Source organism: Gamsiella multidivaricata (genome assembly GCF_025024155.1).
Source record: "Gamsiella multidivaricata strain RSA 2152 chromosome Unknown BC939scaffold_146, whole genome shotgun sequence".
Lineage (NCBI taxonomy): Eukaryota > Fungi > Mortierellomycota > Mortierellomycetes > Mortierellales > Mortierellaceae > Gamsiella > Gamsiella multidivaricata.
The window spans coordinates 492-17023 of NW_026251854.1; the positions used below are offsets into that span (position 1 = coordinate 492).

Below are 16532 nucleotides of genomic sequence, written 5' to 3' on the forward strand. Positions count from 1 at the left end.
TCTACTTCACTCTTTTTAACTCCTCCACTCCTCCACTCCTCCGTTCCTTTCATTCATTCCATTCACGCGCACCAGATCTCACGCCCCACAGCCGAGTGATGTCTATGCACCCGAGCCTGCTTCTCCTGATTCCACTCATTCCAATCTAACACCTTCAACCCCACACCTCGACTTACTATCCTGCGACTATACCATACCTAGCATCTTATCCACTATACCCTTCTTACCCTCACCACCTTCCTGCGCACTTACGACAGCCTCACGAAAAAGCACTCCCCTGTCATACTCCAAACAACAATTGTCAACAACAGTAACAACAAACAAAGCGAAACAAAAAGAAAAAAGGCTGCAACAGTAAATCCCGCCCAATGTATATCGCCCGCGGCTGCCCTGGCTACGCCGCGCTCTGCAGTCTCTTTCTCTGCCTGCGACTCTTTGTTCAACCGGCCGCGGCTCAGGGAGGTAGGAATCAGAGCACCTTTAATCTCCACGGATTTATTTTCACGACTATCTATCTATCTATCTGTCTATCAATCTGTCTATCTATCATCACCCACTATGATTCTGGCATGACGCCAATTGCCAATTGATTGTCTTTTTATCCAAAACAGCAGGAAGCATGAACGGGAGAGGTATCATGGCAACAACAAGCTGCAAGCAGACTATGGGCTTGCATTAGCATTGGTTTTGTGCCCGACGCAAGAAAACCCGCTTTGTGCATCACATCAACAATGACGAGACCAGCCCGCTATTTTTATCGCATTCGCATGGAGCAACATCAACATCAACAACAGCACCAGCAGCACCAGCAAACCTACATAATAATAACGACAACAACTGGAGACATGGCACCAGAACATAACATTATATCACCAGCTTGAATTTCTTTTTCTGATTACAGCACGCAGGTTCTCTCGACAGTAGAGCTGTGCATTATTGCATTATGAAATATTATATGAGTTATTATGAAAGCAAAGGAATCTCTAAAAAAAAAAGCTCAGGAGGACAGGGATCCGCGGAAAATTCTCTCGCAGCCAAACAGTCGATCCATTTCAATCAGTCCATGGATCAATGCTGACCATTTCTTCTTTCTTTCATTGGTATGCAGGCAATCCCTGTTCCAATGTCCCAATATGTGCCCCTGCCGCAGGAGAGGTCTGGGCCGAGGACTCGCTCGAATCCGTGATTTGGAATCCAAAGATGATGTATCCCTTTGATCAATACGACAAGGTCGACATCTACATTGTTGACGAGGGCAATGATACCCGCACGTTCCTTCTTCAGGACGAAGCGGATCTGAGTCTAGGGATGATGGCGACCAGACTCGATTCTCAATTCTTTCCCGAGGACCTGCCAAGTAACCGCTCATGCCATGTGCTGATGACAGGGGTAGGGAATGCCCTCGACGGGACCCATCGGACCCTGAACTCGAGCTCGTTCCTTCTGATTCGTAGGTGCATTTCGCTGCAATACCAATCGTGCTTGCACGGCCCATTTACCGGGATATTGGGTCTTAACAGGACTTGTTTTTGGAATCCAATAATCTTTAGGCACTAAACAAATGGTAAACGGGACACTGGTTCCTATCACTGCCACACCAACATCAACACTAACGACTACAACCATGGGCACCGCCACGACCACTACGACTGCCACTACCACAACGGCCGTCAATTCTACCACAAGTAAGCCCGATACCGCAGCCGGTAACCCAACAGGGATTTCAGCACCAAACGGACAGAAGAGTAATTCGCTATCACCGCTCGTCATTGGACTCATCTCCGCGGGATGTGTTACGCTCCTGATCGCCATTATCGCTATCGGTCTTCTGTACAGGACTCGGAGGCGATTTAAGGGAGACGCTACTCACTTCAAGAGTCTTTACGACCAGCCCAGTTCCCCAACGGACGAATTCAGCAGGAGCCCGATGTTTAAATCCGAAGAGGGCAAGCCAGATTTTGTGAGGGGAGGATCATTTGTTGGACCAACTTTTGGTAGTGCCAGCACTACCGGTCGCAGTTCTTCTCATACAGCGCGGTCAGCAGAGCCGATGATCAAGGGCGCACCAAGCATGCTTGGCTACAACCATAGTCAACAGGCGCCCTCGTCTACGACTGACCCCTTACCCTTGCTGGCACGTAATTCTTCAACCCCCTATCGCGTTCCTGAATCCGCTGCAGAGGTACAGGCAACCGGAGAAGCAGCAGCAGCAATGCCTGGAAATGGTGGAGACGACCAACTTTCGCGGACGACGAAAGGGCCGCTTCTAACTGCAGGGGATGCACATTTAATCGCAGAGACGTTCCGAAAATCGATGCGCAGGCCACGTTGGGAAGCTGAGGCCGATGAGGAGGAAGAGGAGGATGAGGCCCGACAGGCTGCGAACGAGTTGCTGAGGAAGGAGTTGAGTGAGCAAGGACTAGATGTGCAGCGCGGTGTCCAACGACGTGTGACGATACAGGATCGTACACATAGAACAAGTATACCACCAACACCACAGTCGCAAACAGCGTCCATTCCAGAGCCATAGAAGACACTCCTGCTGATATTCACCAAGTGCCTCGTGTAATAGAATCTTGAGTTTGCATTGTGATTATTCCTTTTGAGGACCGGGTCAAAGTGACAGGTTGACGTTGTCATGATAACATTTTGCTTTTGGGCTTGTAAAGAATCGTCAAGAAAACAAAAGCATGTCAATTGGGGCTATGCGCCAGATTGGAGACTAGCGATGAGTCCGTGCTCGTGGCGAAAAAAAAACAAACAAAAACAAAAACTCACGAGCTTATTTCGCATACATCTCAGTTACCGCAATAGAATATATTATCACTACATTAGCAGATGAACAAAACCACAGTCGATGATGTATCTGCGCGGCAGGAAAGAGGGGTATATCGTGGGAGCCATACGGTAGGCGTGAAAGGGGGAGACAGAAACAAAATGAACAAGCGCGTTGGTGCTCAGTGTTTGTGGCCTTTCTTTGGTTTAGATTTATTCCCCTTCTTCTTGCCCTGGTTCTGACCTTGACCCTGGCTCTGACTCTGCTGTTGTGCTGCGATCAACGCGGCCGCTGAGGATGAGACCTTAATCGCTGCTTCAGAATCTTCCTCCCACTCCATCGGTTCAGCTCCCGCCTCACTTGAAATCGGCACCGCAGTTTCAAGACTAATGTTGTCGTTTACATTAAGCAATGCTACCTCAAGCTGGTTAGCAGCTTCCGTAGCCGCAACCCACTCAACGGCCTGCCCCTGGCTACTGCCGTCATCCATGGCCGTCCACTCTGGGGATGCACTTCCAAGAACATGGGTTTCCTCCGGTTCAACGACAGCTGGTGCTGTTACGGTCAGTGCCTCGTCAACAGCCTGCATTGCCTTTTTCTCGTTAAACTCCTCCCTCTCCTCCTTCCCATCCTTCTCGCGCTCCAGTCTGCATCGCGCGGGGAGTGGCTCCTTTTCGTTTATGGTCGTAGTCTTTTGGATCGCCTCTATGGCTACGACGCTGCGCTGAAGAACCTTTGGCTCATATGGAGCCGAGTTTATAAAACTGTATTCATCGACGACAAAGGGACTCTCTTCCTTTTCCATGCTCAGATACATGTCCATTTCTTCATCCCGAAGCGCGGAGTCGCGGATTTTTTCAACGCCCAGGTCAAGGAAGTGGTTGCGCGCGTCAAACAGAAGATCTGTGCCAGAGTGGGTCTCATCGCCTTCCAAACCGAATGTGTAGCTCTCAGCATAAAGATCGCGACACCGCATCATCTTTTCGCGGGTCATGGAAGGTGACTCGGGCGATAGGTAATCGCCATTACTATCTGTTGAAGTGCCGGGTCGGTGGCCAGAGGACTGTTGATGATGGTGGCTGTACTTTCCTCCGCTCAACAGAGATAGAGAGTTGGACGAAGTTGACCTCCTGGCGAGATTTGAGGCTATAGTCGAGGCTGCATCCTGATGAACACCATAATCATTGGCAGAGTACTGACCCCAGACAATCGAGCGCTCCTGTGGTATGGTCAGACTGTTCATATCGGGGAACCGAGAGCGTGAAGAGCCGCTGGCCGCTGAGCTGTATTGCTGTTGGAGCTGCTGTCTTTCCAGAGCGTTCAATCCGGGATGGCTTCCAATCTTGGTAATTGAATGTCCGCCGGTGCCAAAGGCATACTCGGCACTCTTGCCATGTAAGGAATTGTTGGAGACCGAGCCCGTTTGATCGAGAGCACTGTTGCGAGAGCTGTTGTTACTTCGTATGAGCGCGTTCTTGATCGACCTGAACCCTGCAGCAAAATCATAACTCCGACTCAGTTCTTGGCGACGCATCTTCCCAAGAGATCCGGCGGATGGTGACGGGCGCTTCATGGTGACAGAAGCTATGGATGAGGGAGACCCGTTACAACTGGAGTTCTCTGGATCGTTAAGATATGTTGCTGTGGGAGGAGGAGAGTGAATCGTGTTGAGGAAAGTACGATCAAAGTGGATTGGAGAGCCTTTTCTGATCGGGAGATCTGTATAGGAGAACGGATGGAACAGGTCAGCATTCGTGGTCATTCAAGCTCATCCTGTTTTATCGCGCGACGCGCCACTCCATTACCTCGTCGATGGTAGCCGTCGCTCGAATATTCATCTTGCACGTCGCCTCCTTGGCTATTCTCGTAAAATCGGCGATAGACGGTGAAGCCGACAATGGCACCCATCAGTAACAAGATGGGGATGGCTGCCAACATTAGAGGATCTTTGTGTGGACTTCCAGTTCCATCCTGACTCTCGGTGATAGTGGCATCCGTCAAGTTCTTGGGGTCAGACTGGCCGGCGCTGGCTTTTCCTAGTGACCCAGTAGCTCCGGCTGGGTCAACAGGGCCTGACCCTCCCTGGATCAAAATTCTTTGCTGTCCCTTAGCTTGCTCTCCATTCTCCTTATTGGTCTCCGCATGACTCAAGGACTCGTGTAAGAGCTCATTGCCACCAGCGCCGCCAGTGCTTCCTTCGACCTGATGGACAGCATAAATAGTTTGGCCCGGCACAACATCTGCCACCTGGAGCGGGTGGTGATCCTCCGACTGTGGTTGCGGCTCTTTGGCTCCAGAGATCTGCTCTGTACTGCGCTTCTGTTCATGATGATGGTGGCGCTGCTGGTGCTGATGATGATGATGGTGGTGTTTGACTCTATCTCGTCTACTCAGATGCTTAGCCTTCAAGGTTGCCTCAGCCATTTGCTGTTGGTATCCCTTCGCCTGAGGCAAAGAGTCGTTGTCGGTAAGGAAATCAAACAGACCACCTTGATCTCCATTTAGTTCCGCCACACTCTGCTCCTTTAACCAATTATCCTCTTTTTCTCGACCCTCGGCCTGGCTCAAGCTGCTGTCCTCCAGGTCGTCAATCGCTTTAATATTGTCACCCGGCATAGACTTTAGATCGCGGTCCTGGAAAGAGACACAGTCTGGCTCCTGAATATATGGCGAAGATGCCCAGCGAGAGTTGAGCAGCGGCATAAACAAACTGTCTCTAATCTCCGCTTGCAGAGCGGCTTCGCTATCCCCACGATGGTGATCTGAAGTAGCACACAGGTACTTGAATGGATCATAGCAGGCCCTTGACACGGAGTTCCTACAAAGGTATGTCAGAAAGAAAGAGCATGGCGTTGAGACACGGTTCAATGTATATTCGATAGAATCATGCCGACAAGGCTTGCTATTCCCTCTGTACCTGACCGACCAGCACACAGGTAAGGCTTCTGGAGAATGACCCTTGTATTTCGGAAATTCAAGCAGACGAAGTGCTTTCTGCAGGGCATGGCCACATTGGACGTCAAGTCCATCCAACGTTGAGGGAATATTTTCAAAATGCTCTGTTCATATTTCATACAGGTAGTTTTTATCAGCAAGCGAGCATCTTCGGAGTCCCCAATCCCTGCGTACAAAAAAAAAACCTGATATCTTGTTCACTCGCCTTGGATACGACTATTGACGTCTGGAACGTTCTTTACGTTTGACTTGTACTGGGCCGAGGGACAGAGATCAGACGCTTCCTTCAGAACCCTACACTCGTCCAGATTCGATTGTGCATTATCAGCCGAGGTAGCTATAATTTATCACCGGCAGGGATTAGAAACACCACCTTCCATCAATAGACCCGCTGGCGACGACTGTAGGTGAATGTGAGTTCTTGAGATATTCAATACCTGTGCTCATAAGAGCCAGAGCAAGGACTCCAGAGAGAGATTTCAAGGTATTTGTCCTCATAGTGAAGACACACACGCGTCGATCTGTCTGTGTCACTAATAAAAACGCCTCCAGGAAGACGTATGTGCAGGCAGGCTAAAGACTAATGGGACTCCTTCTCAATGCACACAAAAGTAGAAGGAGGGAGACACAAAGAGAAAAAACGTAATGTGCAAGAAGAGCGTCAGAGAAGGCAGGCGCGAACGCGTATATTTGGTAGGCGTACGGAGAGTAGGTTTCTGGATAAAAAAGTATGAGAAGAGAGATGTCAGGGAAGTGTTAAGCAGGAGGGAGAGGAGTTAGTAGTGATGATGGAGAAGGTGAGAAAGCAAAAAGGAACGCGGCGGACAGATGGGTGACATGACAACGTGTATGGGGACTGATGGCCATATGGATCCTCAGAAATAGCTTGTTTTTTTGTTCCCCTTTTTTTGTTCCCTTGGCATACCATGGAATGTACATTCTCGTGCTTCCTTTTCACGCTCTTTCTAGAGCAGAAGTAATAGCAATGAAAGAGAGGAGGGGGATCCAATGGTCGGGATCGAGACAAGAGACGACATAAAGGCTGTGGTTTGTGTGGATGGTACACATTGTCCGGAGGGATGACTTCCTTCTCTAGGACAAATCGAAATACAAAATGCCGCCCGTAGCAGATGAGCGGGGGAGGTGTATGCCCAATTGCCCAAAAGGACGAACACACACTCATTGATAGGGGTATCGACTGCTCGTAACTGCAGACTTCAATCTAGACACCTTTTCTTTTTTCCTGTACCCGGATTGTAGTCTACCAGCCACCGCCTTCGCCCATGGCAACAGTCATCGCAGACGAACATGGACAGGGTCTCTGATTCCAAAAGAAGACAGGGAAAAACAGCAGCTGGAAAGAGCCCTACGTGTCAGATGGGGTTTCAGGTCGGCAAAGCCGTTGCCAATTAACAAATCGCTTTCTTTGGAGGACGAAGGAAAGATCGCTTACAGATACGCTGCAGAGTGGTGCTCTACCGAGCCCTTTAATTAGCCGTAGATGGCATGCGCGTGTTGCTATGTCTGCCAGCGCCGGTCCGTATCGGCAGCAGGACCAATGTTGCGATCTGGGCTATCCGTATTCCAGTAGTCATCTTGACAATCGCACAGAACAGAGGCGGGGATATATATAGCACACAGCTGCAACGGACACCCTCAGATCCTTTTCAACCATTATCTCTATTATCATCATTCCTTTATCCATCTGGGATCTTTCCTTCCATTCACTTTCTTATATCCTGTCGTCCACCGACTAAGCACAAATACGCCGACAAATACCTTTATATCAAACAGGTCTTCAACGCAACTGTATTTTGCACATATACATACTCAAATCCTGACTACCCACATGTTTCGACTTGTTAACAGGCGACTTGCGGCCAACCGCGAGTTGGAAAGTCTCAAGCAAGAGTTTAACCAGTGCTCGCTACCCATCGAGTTCGTCTACAGGATTATCGTCTCCTGTGTGGACGAGATCATGGAGCGTGGACTCAATCATCCGTTCATCCTCAAAAACCCGTACCCACCTTCGGTGGTATCAGCAATGATCACTTTGATGGCCGATCCAGAGCGTAGGAATCTGTTTTCGCTCAAGTGTATGAGAATCGACACGGTAGCGGGAGTGATGTTGGCGGTTCTCAAGAACCTTCGAGAGGCAATCGTACCCTTGGAGATCCAGGATGAATTGACCTCTGGTAAGTATTTCATAAAAGATAAAACGAATCAAAAATGAAAGAATGCATGAGCAAGGGTCTTTTTTCTCTAACCGTGTTCAACCCCTTCCTGACGGGTGCTTCACCTTCACAGGCTCGTCCACACCAACCTCTGGTTCCCAGAGCGTAAACAAGATCAACACTGTCACTTCGCTTCTCAATCATCCCAACTTCCCTGCCGTGAATAGAGCCCTATTGATGGAGCTCTTGAATCTCTCGCTCGCGGTTCTCAATCGATCCAGTTTCAATCGTGTCAAGCCCGATATGCTGGCATCTATTCTCGGTCCTCACATCTTCGCGACACAGCACGCAACCATTCTGCAACACACACCCCAACAGGCCTATTCCTTTGGATGGGGCATCGCCCTGGTGAATGACATCAAGCGCTGCTCAAAAATGTTTTACGTGTTGCTGGGCGGATACAGGCGCAAAATCCTTGGCCCGGATGAGTGGGAGTATGACCAGGGGTTGAACTCGGTGGCTCCAACGGCTTTTGGTATCCCTGCTTCTGGAGTGCCTTTGTCAGGTTCTCTGTCCAGAGGTCAAGTTAATCAATGGATCGGATCTACACCAACGCTTCACGGCGGCATGGGCGGCGACGTGCCTGACCCCTACGACAATCATAACTCCTACCTTGGCGTGAAAAACGCGAGGAAGCTGCACCAGAGTGTACCGCAACTTTGTGTCGTCACCGATAGCTCCGATCCCCTTGGACCACGCAGTTCTCAGCCTCGTTACGGCAGGGCCCGTAGTGTGTCGACGACGCTATCAGAGTCCATCCGTGCGGCTGCAGCCAAGGAGGCCCAGCAATGGAATATTAACCCCTCATCCTGTAAGGGGCCTGCCGCGCTGCAGCACTTGAGGGAAACCCAGCACTGCAAACAGTACCAGGGTCCAGGTTTCTCGCGCGGCAGCAATGGCAGCTGGTCGAGTCGCCAACAGCGTCAGCAGCAGCGGCAACAACAACCGCAGCAGCGGCTGCCGACGGTCGAACAACGACAGCAGGAACTCTTCCAGCAGCGGTTCCCTGACGATGATGATAACGATGTGGGCACCGACGAGCTGAGCGACGCATTCCGTCGTCATAATATTCATATCAGTGACGATAACGTGTCGAAAGAGGAGGTGGATGAAGAGGGAGGGTTTGGACTGGATAGGGTGAATGATATAGCTAAGCAGCGCGAGCAGAAGCGACTGGCGATCGAGCAGATGATCCGGGAATGCCGTGGGATGGGGCTGGACTTTTCGCAGAGAGCGTAGGCCGGTTTAGCGTCTAGAAGGATACGGGCTGGCAACGATAACAATAAAGCACATTCGTTTGTAGCTCACTTCAATTTGGTGGCGAATATGCTCGGGCTGGTGGCAACGGTACTCAGGATGAGAGACCAGCGAGGATTCAATTCCAGGACCTATGCACGAGTGTTCCCCTATCGCCGCCATCACCACACTAGTCCTGCCTTTCGCACACTGCACCGTTCCCCCCTCCTCCCCCTAATAAAGATTCAGACCCCTACTCTTTTTTTTTTTTTTTCCCCACCCACCACTCTATCCGCAATGATCATCGAGCCACGCCTCAAGATCGTAATGATCATCCTCAGTGCTGGGGGGCTGCTCTGGACGGCCACTCGGCACAAGGCAAACTCGCTCTCACAGCAGCCAATTGCACTCGATATCCTCGACCAGGCAGACATCGATGAGGGCGACATCACCAACAGGCCCGAATACAACTATTGCCAGGCCCTGCGGCCAACACCCAAGACATACCCCGCTCCCAAGGTAAGCAACCGCCGTCTAAAGGATTCGCTCGAGGCGAGGTTGCACAGAACGATTGACGATGAGACAAAAGAACGAATGAGCGAATCTAACGATGCATGCGAACATCGGTTTTGTTCATCAGGTCAAGGGAGCGGTGATCGTGAACTCGCAGCTGTTTATTCGCCATGGCGACCGGTAGGTGTCTTTTCCCTGGAGCAGCACCAGCGCACCTCTGTGTCCAGTCGTTGCTTTCACAATCGACCGCATAACAGCCAGCTCAAAATCGCAATGGGTTCATCGTATCTTAAAAGGCTATGCTCCTCTACTTATCCGCAAACATAGCACACCCGTCGCAGTGCTTCCTCACGACCTAGACTTGACCTGGGAATGCGCCAACATGAGCGCCTACTCCTTCACAGCCGTCAGTGCAGACCAGGCGGAGAAATCCCCGTTCCAATACGCCAACGTTGTTGCCCACCAGGTCGTTACCATCCCCTCAGAATCGCCCTTTGCGTCAACGCATATGTGGAAGGGTAGTTGCATCCCGGGACAACTCACACCCGTGGGAGCCATGCAGCATCGTAAGCTGGGCGCAGCGCTCCGTCGGATCTATGTGGACGAGCTTAAACTCTTGCCCGCGACCTTTGATCCAGAGACGGTGCACATCCGTAGCACAGGTATACAAGTCAGCAATGGCGTCTTGCAACCACCCACATTTACTGAAAGCTCCTGCACCTACTGAAACGGCCTATTTTGTTTCGTTAGACGTTTGGCGCACGAAACAAAGTGCGGAGCACCTTATGACAGGATTATACGGTGTCCGGAGTCACTCCCAGAACGCCGCATCACCACCCGTCCTGCAGATTCACACCCTCCCGGTCGAGATCGACTACCTCACCATGAACGGCGGCGCCTGTCCGCACCTTTCTCAGCTTCGTTCGCATGTTGAGAAATCCTCCGAGGTTTTGAAGCGACTCCGGGAGGATAATGTCGAATTCAACAAGGAACTCGTCAGCATCCTAGGAGTAGAAAAGACTTGGTCAGGGTATATGGATACTGTCTTGCCCAGGATCTGCCATGGTTATCCTCTGCAGTGTCAGGATGATGGACAAGGATCGAGCAAATGTATTACCAGGGTAACTGCCGAGAAAATCCTGAAGAATGTTGGTATCCAGACCGCAGAGGTGTATCATGATGGCAATGGCGTTTTTGATGTCCTGAAGCTGGGCATCGGACCGCTGACGAGCGAGATCAAGCGAAACTTGTTGGCGGCCAAAGCAAACGGGAAGGTCCGGTTCAGCTTTTATTCGGGGCATGATACGACTATCTCACCGCTGCTTGGCATGCTTGATTCTACAGACCAGAGATGGCCTCCCTATGTAAGTCGTGGAATAAGGCATCTGTTCCGAACGCAAGGCAATTAAATCAAATACGGAGCCAGCCTTGCTAAGCATGGCTTTATTCGATGTTCTTTGTGTGCATAGGCATCTAACCTGCTTATCGAGTTGTGGAAAACTCCTCGTGGGGCGTACTATGTCCGCGTGCTCTACAATCGCGCGATTCTGGAAACGCAATCAAACTGGTGTGATCTCGGGTGGTGCCCGCTGGAGAGCTTTGTCGAGTATCTGGACCAGTTCATTATCGAGGATGTTAGGACCGCGTGCCAAAGGCAGTGAGATGGGCTTCAATAAAAAAGGCTTGGTCCTTGGAACCACATAAAGAAAAATGATGCTTCTTCTCTTGGTGTTGCGCCTTTTTTTTTTTTTTTTAACTTCCATTCAGGATCAATTCAGGTTGCAAAATGCTTCCTTTATTCTTTTGTTTCTAAACACTCAACATTTTTGCATACATGGGACAAATCCAACCAGACACGATAATGAGCGCAGCAGCTTGGACAGTTCCTCCACTAAGAGCCGAAACCCTCCCATTGACTCCTGAAGAGTCACCAGTACAGGAGCATGCGAGGGTAGCACAGAAACTGCTGGACGAGATCACGACAGCGTTTGGTCCACACTTGGAGGATATCTCCATTAAACAGGACCTTTACAGAACCGCAGACCAACGATCCACTCCCTTAACCTTCATCTCCTACTCGTCAACTTTCTCTCCAGATTCAGAAGAAACCTCTGCATCTACGACCTCGCGATCCGATTCCATACAACTTGTTGTGGCAATCACACCAGTACCTGAGCAGGATCCTCGAATCCATTTGGGTCACTCGATATATCTGCCGTGGTTGTGTGAGCTCCGGATTACATTTCGTGCTGTACAGGATAAGCCATTCTTTTTGTACCCGTCTACATTCGATGGTGTTTCTGCACAGACAATGATCATGATCGATTTCTCCTCCTGTGAGAGTTTGGAGACCTTATCGATCGAGGACCTAGACCGGTCCGGCAATGCACATCGCCTGCATCGACAGCAGCAACCATCTCTACACGGCTTCAATATGATTATACCCATGCTTCCTTTCGCTCAAGATCAGGGACTCAAGTTACCTGCACGTTTAAAGGCACTGGAGATGATAGGTCATTCAGCTGATCGGTTCAATTTCGGATGGCTCAGCGCCACACCTCGGTTGGAGCGGCTACAGATCCTGGGAATCAGGACTAAGGGTCAAATCGGTCTCATAGAATCAGAGTCCCAGACGTCTCCGTGGCATTGGAGAGCCGTGGTGCTTTTGTATCTCAAGGAAATGGTGGTCCATCATTCGCCCGCACGGCATTTTATGTTTGAGATCGTTCAACAGTGCCCGCGCTTGGAGGTCTTGGACGTTCGAGGGGTTCGTTGGACGGCATTTCAAACATTCAACGATCACTCCCCGGTCATTATCGAGACTGGCATGCAGTCAAGGTACTCAGAAATATCCTCTGCGCGAGGTAAGGAATACCTGACATGCTGTAGAATGGAGATAACGCCTGGTGCTCAAGAACTAAGTGCTCCCAAAATGTTTTCCGGCCTGAAGCACGTTTTCCACACCTATTTCTCGAACGTCGTCAAGCTCCGCGTGGACGGCGTCCCGGCGAGGATCGTCATCGATGCGACTGGTGGGGCCTCCTGGGCGTCTTGCGATGGTGACACCGTCACAAGGATGATGAGACGCCTTGAGCGCGTTGTGGTGAAGGACAGTATCGGGATTGTTGAGTATGGAATGGTGCCGGTGCCGCGTACAGGTTCAAGAGAGGGAGGTATGAATTTTGTGTGAAGAGATGTGTAAAAGGATTTGGTATAAACTACGAAGATTTACAGAGGATCATGCATGGCTTGATGACAACAACCAAAGGGGCTTTACAAGATTTTTTTTTTTACTCAAAAATAAAAAGAGCAAGATCTATGAGTGCAGAACTGAAAGAGCGATAGTGTGTAATTTGCCAATAATCCAGATGGGCCTGAGAGCATCGGTTAGGAGTGAGATTAGACGATAATAACAGATGCAGTATTCCTGCGACGGCGGTAATGTGGACAGCAGCAACGGGCGCAGACCCAGGCGATAAGGAAGACGACGGCAAGGGCCACAAAGATGTGTTCGAGTCCACGGGTATGGATGTAGATTACTCCAGTCAGTGCCAAGATCCATACCACTAGCTTTTTTTTTTTTTTTTTTTTTTTTTTTTTTTTTTTTTCATCGCGCACAGAAAAGAAAAAAAGAAAAAGAGCGAGGACGAAGGTTACGATCTCATCAGACAACGCACTGTATATCAAAATGGCTCGTATGATCTTACCAGAATCACGCCTACGACTACGAGTCCGTCATATGCAGCCATTTCTATTGCTGTGCACATCTTGACTTTGATGATTGTGTGAGTGGAAGTGAGAACGAGGGTTGTGGGTAATGTGAATGGAAGGAAGGTGGATTTAAGGATGCTTGGTACCACGATGAGGCACGCTATATATAAGGTCGGGTGAATGGTTGAGCTGTGCCTGTGCCTGTGCCTGTGCCTGTGTCTAAATTGGCAGGCGGATGACTGTGGATGATGCGCATGAAACCTGATGCATTTTTCCTTGATGAACGAATGACATCGATATTTGCGCGTGCTAAATAAGCAGGCATGCATGCATGATAAAGATGCGGCAGTAAAGGCGTACTTTTATTTTTTATTCAGAGTGAAGGGCGGATATGATGACAAGATAATAATTACAATTACATTAAAGGATCGGAGAGGTGGGAGGATTAGAATGTAGAGCACGTTGGAAGGGTGGTCCTGGTTATATTAAGAAGGCGCGTAGTTCGTAGGTTGTACAGGGTGCATCGCGTTGGTTCTCCTTAGACAATGGCGCGGCGTCCGCCACCACGGCGACGTCCGTAGCAGAAGCGGGTGAAGATCCACGCGATGATGAAGACGACGGCGAGGACGATGAAGATGTGCTTCAATCCGGCGGTCGAGCCGACGTGGATTACGTTAACGAGGGACAGGATCCAGATGATGAGGAGGATGAGTCCGACGATGACGAGACCGTCCTATGAGATATATGAGACCAATAAGAAATTCAGGGGCAGTGGGTTAGAGATCAGTGAGATGGGAGGACATGGGCTTATCAGGAGGCAGCTATATGGCGGTGGTAACTTACCCAGGCAACGCAGGCAATGGTAGAGCACATATTTGAAAAAGAAGTGTGGAGGTTGGGTTGTGTGGAGGCTGGGTTGTGTGAAGAGGGAGAGTGGGCTTGAGCTGTAGATGGAGAATGAAGAATGTAGAAAACGAAAGATGGTGGAGGATTGGGCCCGTTATATAGCTGCTGGGAAGTCTGTTCCTCAATTGCCATGCTCGTAGGAGTTCGTTAATGCAGGCACGTATTACACACTCTTACCACCGTTTTCTCTGCCTACGGTCAAGGGGATTACCGCGTCTCCGGTCATTTGGGTAACTACCGAAGGCGCGCGGGTCATATCCAACACCATTTCAAGCCCAGTCTTCAGAGTACAAACCAGTCTAGGGCTCACAGGGGTCATCATTACTCAGTCACCAGAGGGGAAAAAAGAAGAAATGTCGGGATGGTGCTTATCCAGGATAGAGTGCTTATCCACTCGATTACGACAATCGGCGGCGGAATGTAATATTAGTCTCACGTACACCACGTACGGGCATACAGTGTAATGGGCCCATAGTCTACCTTGCGCACAGAGCACAGGGGAAAGGGGTGTTGAGGATGCGCTCGATGATATCACCCCAACGCTGTCATTTAGGCGTAAACTATCCCTTCCTGACCGGAGGTCATACGAACTGCTGTCTACGCCGCCAAATGGAGGCACCACGACTGAGACGCGTCGAATCGTCTCTTCTTTTGCCGCACCTGCAGTCTCTAATGCATAATGAAGCAACATATATAAACCGCTGCTACATCATACTCTCTGCTCTCTGTTCTCTCCCCCTTCTCTCTACTCACCTTTCTCAATTCTCTCATAATGACCGAACAGAACAGCTCCACGTACACCTCCACAACCACAGCCCCCAACACCGGTCGCAGACCCAGCTTTGCGGAAAAGATCAAGGAGAAGATCTCGGGCACGCTGCACCACCACCACCACCACGATCAAGACCAACGCCGTGCCGGTGCTGAACAAATGCAGCACCAGTACGGTGGCCCAAGCAGCGCACACGACAATGCCTATGTGGGCGAGGCAAACGTCGTCGGTGCACACGCGATCCCTCCAATGACCAGCCATGTGAACCCCACCACTGCTTCCCAGCAGAGAACAGCCATGGCCAACAAACCCTCGGTCTCAGCGGATGACCTGCCTCTCCAGGGATAGTTATAATCCCTCTAAACAAAATGTGCATCTTTTCGTACATGCCTTTTGTTCTCCCCATTGTAAATAACTTTTCAAAGTAGTATCCCGAACTCTCCTTTTCCCTTTCTCTCTTTGTCTTGAAAGATGAAAGAAAATAGGCCTGTCCAACCTCTCTTTACTATTATTTATTTGTCTATCTGTTCTTTGAGCAATAAATAAAAAAATAAAAAAAATACGTTCAATCATGTGCACAGAAACCACATGCTCCGCACTGTCCTGTACGTGAGTCTGTTCCAGTCCATCCGCTTCTTTTTCTACTCCCTTTCATCATCCCGTCACTCTCCTCCGCTCCTCCATCCCCCCCTCCCCTCCATCCCATCTCAGTTGTCTTCATCCCTCGACCGACCTCTTCTGTGGACGCAAACCCACCCAGTCTCGCATCTTTCTTTTAATCTGTCCTTCACACACACTCCACGTAACGTGTGTTGTCCGAACAGTGAACAAGGATTAGTTAGCATTCTGCACCCTTTGCTTCCCCTCGGTTGGTCTTGGTTGATACACAAAAAAGACACAGTCTCTCCCCCCCTCCTTTTCCTTCGCTATTTACGACTCGACAATCATGGCAGCCTGCATCATTGAGACTGCTTCTGCTCCAGTGCACCACCAAGAGCTGTCGGACGAAGCCATCAAGGCCTTGTTGAGGTAAAAACACAAGTGAACCGACTCTTTGAAAAGCAAGGCTGGATTACGTGGGATACATCCACGAAAAGAGTGTCCAGAGCGCATATGTGCGTGTGCGGAAGAGAGGACATACACAGACCACAATGGGGTCAATTGGGACAGCTGGAGTGCACTTGAACTTGGCTATGCAAAAAAAGAACTTGCTGGTCTAATGTGTTCTTGGCCCTTCTTTCTGCTTGCTTGTTTGCTGTCGCTGCTGTTGTTTGAACTATGGCCCGCAACCGTCACTGTACATGGCATCATGGCATCCATCCACATGAATATGTACAATGGGACAACTGCAGCAAAACGAGACGCCACAAGAAGAGCAGGTCCGCTGGCAAGCAGTCAGGCACATCTCCGTTGCTCCGACAGGTGCTCC

General features: G+C 50.0%; 8 protein-coding genes across 8 annotated transcripts; 4 read left to right on the forward strand and 4 right to left on the reverse strand.

Moving 5' to 3' along the window:
- Positions 1 to 831: 831 nt before the first annotated feature.
- Positions 832 to 2736, forward strand: BC939DRAFT_66350 (uncharacterized protein). The gene is made up of 2 exons (XM_051561815.1): positions 832 to 1450; positions 1551 to 2736. The coding sequence occupies exons 1-2, from the start codon at positions 1072 to 1074 to the stop codon at positions 2528 to 2530; spliced, it is 1359 nt and encodes a 452-aa protein (XP_051406102.1). The 5' UTR covers positions 832 to 1071; the 3' UTR covers positions 2531 to 2736.
- A 147-nt stretch (positions 2737 to 2883) lies between these two features.
- On the reverse strand, positions 2884 to 3762 carry BC939DRAFT_470621 (uncharacterized protein). Its single transcript, XM_051558134.1, has one exon. It carries the CDS (start codon positions 3753 to 3755, stop codon positions 2958 to 2960), a length of 798 nt encoding a protein of 265 aa, XP_051406103.1. The 5' UTR covers positions 3756 to 3762; the 3' UTR covers positions 2884 to 2957.
- A 673-nt stretch (positions 3763 to 4435) lies between these two features.
- Positions 4436 to 6358, reverse strand: BC939DRAFT_66396 (uncharacterized protein). The gene is made up of 4 exons (XM_051561816.1): positions 6169 to 6358; positions 5937 to 6068; positions 5694 to 5835; positions 4436 to 5594 (listed from the first exon to the last, which is right to left on the reverse strand). Exons 1-4 carry the CDS (start codon positions 6227 to 6229, stop codon positions 4535 to 4537), a joined length of 1395 nt encoding a protein of 464 aa, XP_051406104.1. The 5' UTR covers positions 6230 to 6358; the 3' UTR covers positions 4436 to 4534.
- A 936-nt stretch (positions 6359 to 7294) lies between these two features.
- Positions 7295 to 9256, forward strand: BC939DRAFT_533880 (uncharacterized protein). The gene is made up of 2 exons (XM_051561719.1): positions 7295 to 7926; positions 8039 to 9256. The coding sequence occupies exons 1-2, from the start codon at positions 7581 to 7583 to the stop codon at positions 9202 to 9204; spliced, it is 1512 nt and encodes a 503-aa protein (XP_051406105.1). The 5' UTR covers positions 7295 to 7580; the 3' UTR covers positions 9205 to 9256.
- Positions 9257 to 9474: 218 nt separating this feature from the next.
- On the forward strand, positions 9475 to 11442 carry BC939DRAFT_470627 (histidine phosphatase superfamily). The gene is made up of 5 exons (XM_051558135.1): positions 9475 to 9720; positions 9842 to 9894; positions 10042 to 10376; positions 10465 to 11078; positions 11184 to 11442. The coding sequence occupies exons 1-5, from the start codon at positions 9499 to 9501 to the stop codon at positions 11373 to 11375; spliced, it is 1416 nt and encodes a 471-aa protein (XP_051406106.1). The 5' UTR covers positions 9475 to 9498; the 3' UTR covers positions 11376 to 11442.
- A 706-nt stretch (positions 11443 to 12148) lies between these two features.
- BC939DRAFT_482363 (uncharacterized protein) lies at positions 12149 to 13503 on the forward strand (the record flags this gene model as incomplete). The annotated part of the gene is made up of 3 exons (XM_051559112.1): positions 12149 to 12887; positions 13166 to 13258; positions 13340 to 13503. 3 exons carry the CDS (start codon positions 12149 to 12151, stop codon positions 13501 to 13503), a joined length of 996 nt encoding a protein of 331 aa, XP_051406107.1.
- Positions 13504 to 13922: 419 nt separating this feature from the next.
- BC939DRAFT_66498 (uncharacterized protein) lies at positions 13923 to 14559 on the reverse strand. The gene is made up of 2 exons (XM_051561818.1): positions 14269 to 14559; positions 13923 to 14158 (listed from the first exon to the last, which is right to left on the reverse strand). Exons 1-2 carry the CDS (start codon positions 14461 to 14463, stop codon positions 13964 to 13966), a joined length of 390 nt encoding a protein of 129 aa, XP_051406108.1. The 5' UTR covers positions 14464 to 14559; the 3' UTR covers positions 13923 to 13963.
- On the reverse strand, positions 14560 to 15527 carry BC939DRAFT_66497 (uncharacterized protein). The gene is made up of 2 exons (XM_051561817.1): positions 15085 to 15527; positions 14560 to 15000 (listed from the first exon to the last, which is right to left on the reverse strand). Exons 1-2 carry the CDS (start codon positions 15362 to 15364, stop codon positions 14657 to 14659), a joined length of 624 nt encoding a protein of 207 aa, XP_051406109.1. The 5' UTR covers positions 15365 to 15527; the 3' UTR covers positions 14560 to 14656.
- Positions 15528 to 16532: the final 1005 nt, after the last annotated feature.

Coding starts and splice junctions, on each gene's coding strand:
- BC939DRAFT_470621 (XM_051558134.1), bottom strand. CDS start 3,755: ATGATGCGGTGTCGCGATCTTTATGCTGAGAGCTACACATTCGGTTTG.
- BC939DRAFT_66497 (XM_051561817.1), bottom strand. CDS start 15,364: ATGGCTGGTCATTGGAGGGATCGCGTGTGCACCGACGACGTTTGCCTC. Junction 15,001..15,084: donor TTATGAGAGAATTGAGAAAG/GTGAGTAGAGAG, acceptor ATTATGCATTAG/AGACTGCAGGTGCGGCAAAA.
- BC939DRAFT_470627 (XM_051558135.1), top strand. CDS start 9,499: ATGATCATCGAGCCACGCCTCAAGATCGTAATGATCATCCTCAGTGCT. Junction 9,895..10,041: donor TTTATTCGCCATGGCGACCG/GTAGGTGTCTTT, acceptor CCGCAAACATAG/CACACCCGTCGCAGTGCTTC. Junction 11,079..11,183: donor ACCAGAGATGGCCTCCCTAT/GTAAGTCGTGGA, acceptor TTGTGTGCATAG/GCATCTAACCTGCTTATCGA.
- BC939DRAFT_66396 (XM_051561816.1), bottom strand. CDS start 6,229: ATGAGGACAAATACCTTGAAATCTCTCTCTGGAGTCCTTGCTCTGGCT. Junction 6,069..6,168: donor TCTGGCTCTTATGAGCACAG/GTATTGAATATC, acceptor GATAAATTATAG/CTACCTCGGCTGATAATGCA. Junction 5,836..5,936: donor CGTCAATAGTCGTATCCAAG/GCGAGTGAACAA, acceptor AAATATGAACAG/AGCATTTTGAAAATATTCCC.
- BC939DRAFT_66498 (XM_051561818.1), bottom strand. CDS start 14,463: ATGGCAATTGAGGAACAGACTTCCCAGCAGCTATATAACGGGCCCAAT. Junction 14,159..14,268: donor CCATTGCCTGCGTTGCCTGG/GTAAGTTACCAC, acceptor TATATCTCATAG/GACGGTCTCGTCATCGTCGG.
- BC939DRAFT_533880 (XM_051561719.1), top strand. CDS start 7,581: ATGTTTCGACTTGTTAACAGGCGACTTGCGGCCAACCGCGAGTTGGAA. Junction 7,927..8,038: donor CCAGGATGAATTGACCTCTG/GTAAGTATTTCA, acceptor TCACCTTCACAG/GCTCGTCCACACCAACCTCT.
- BC939DRAFT_66350 (XM_051561815.1), top strand. CDS start 1,072: ATGCTGACCATTTCTTCTTTCTTTCATTGGTATGCAGGCAATCCCTGT. Junction 1,451..1,550: donor GAGCTCGTTCCTTCTGATTC/GTAGGTGCATTT, acceptor AATAATCTTTAG/GCACTAAACAAATGGTAAAC.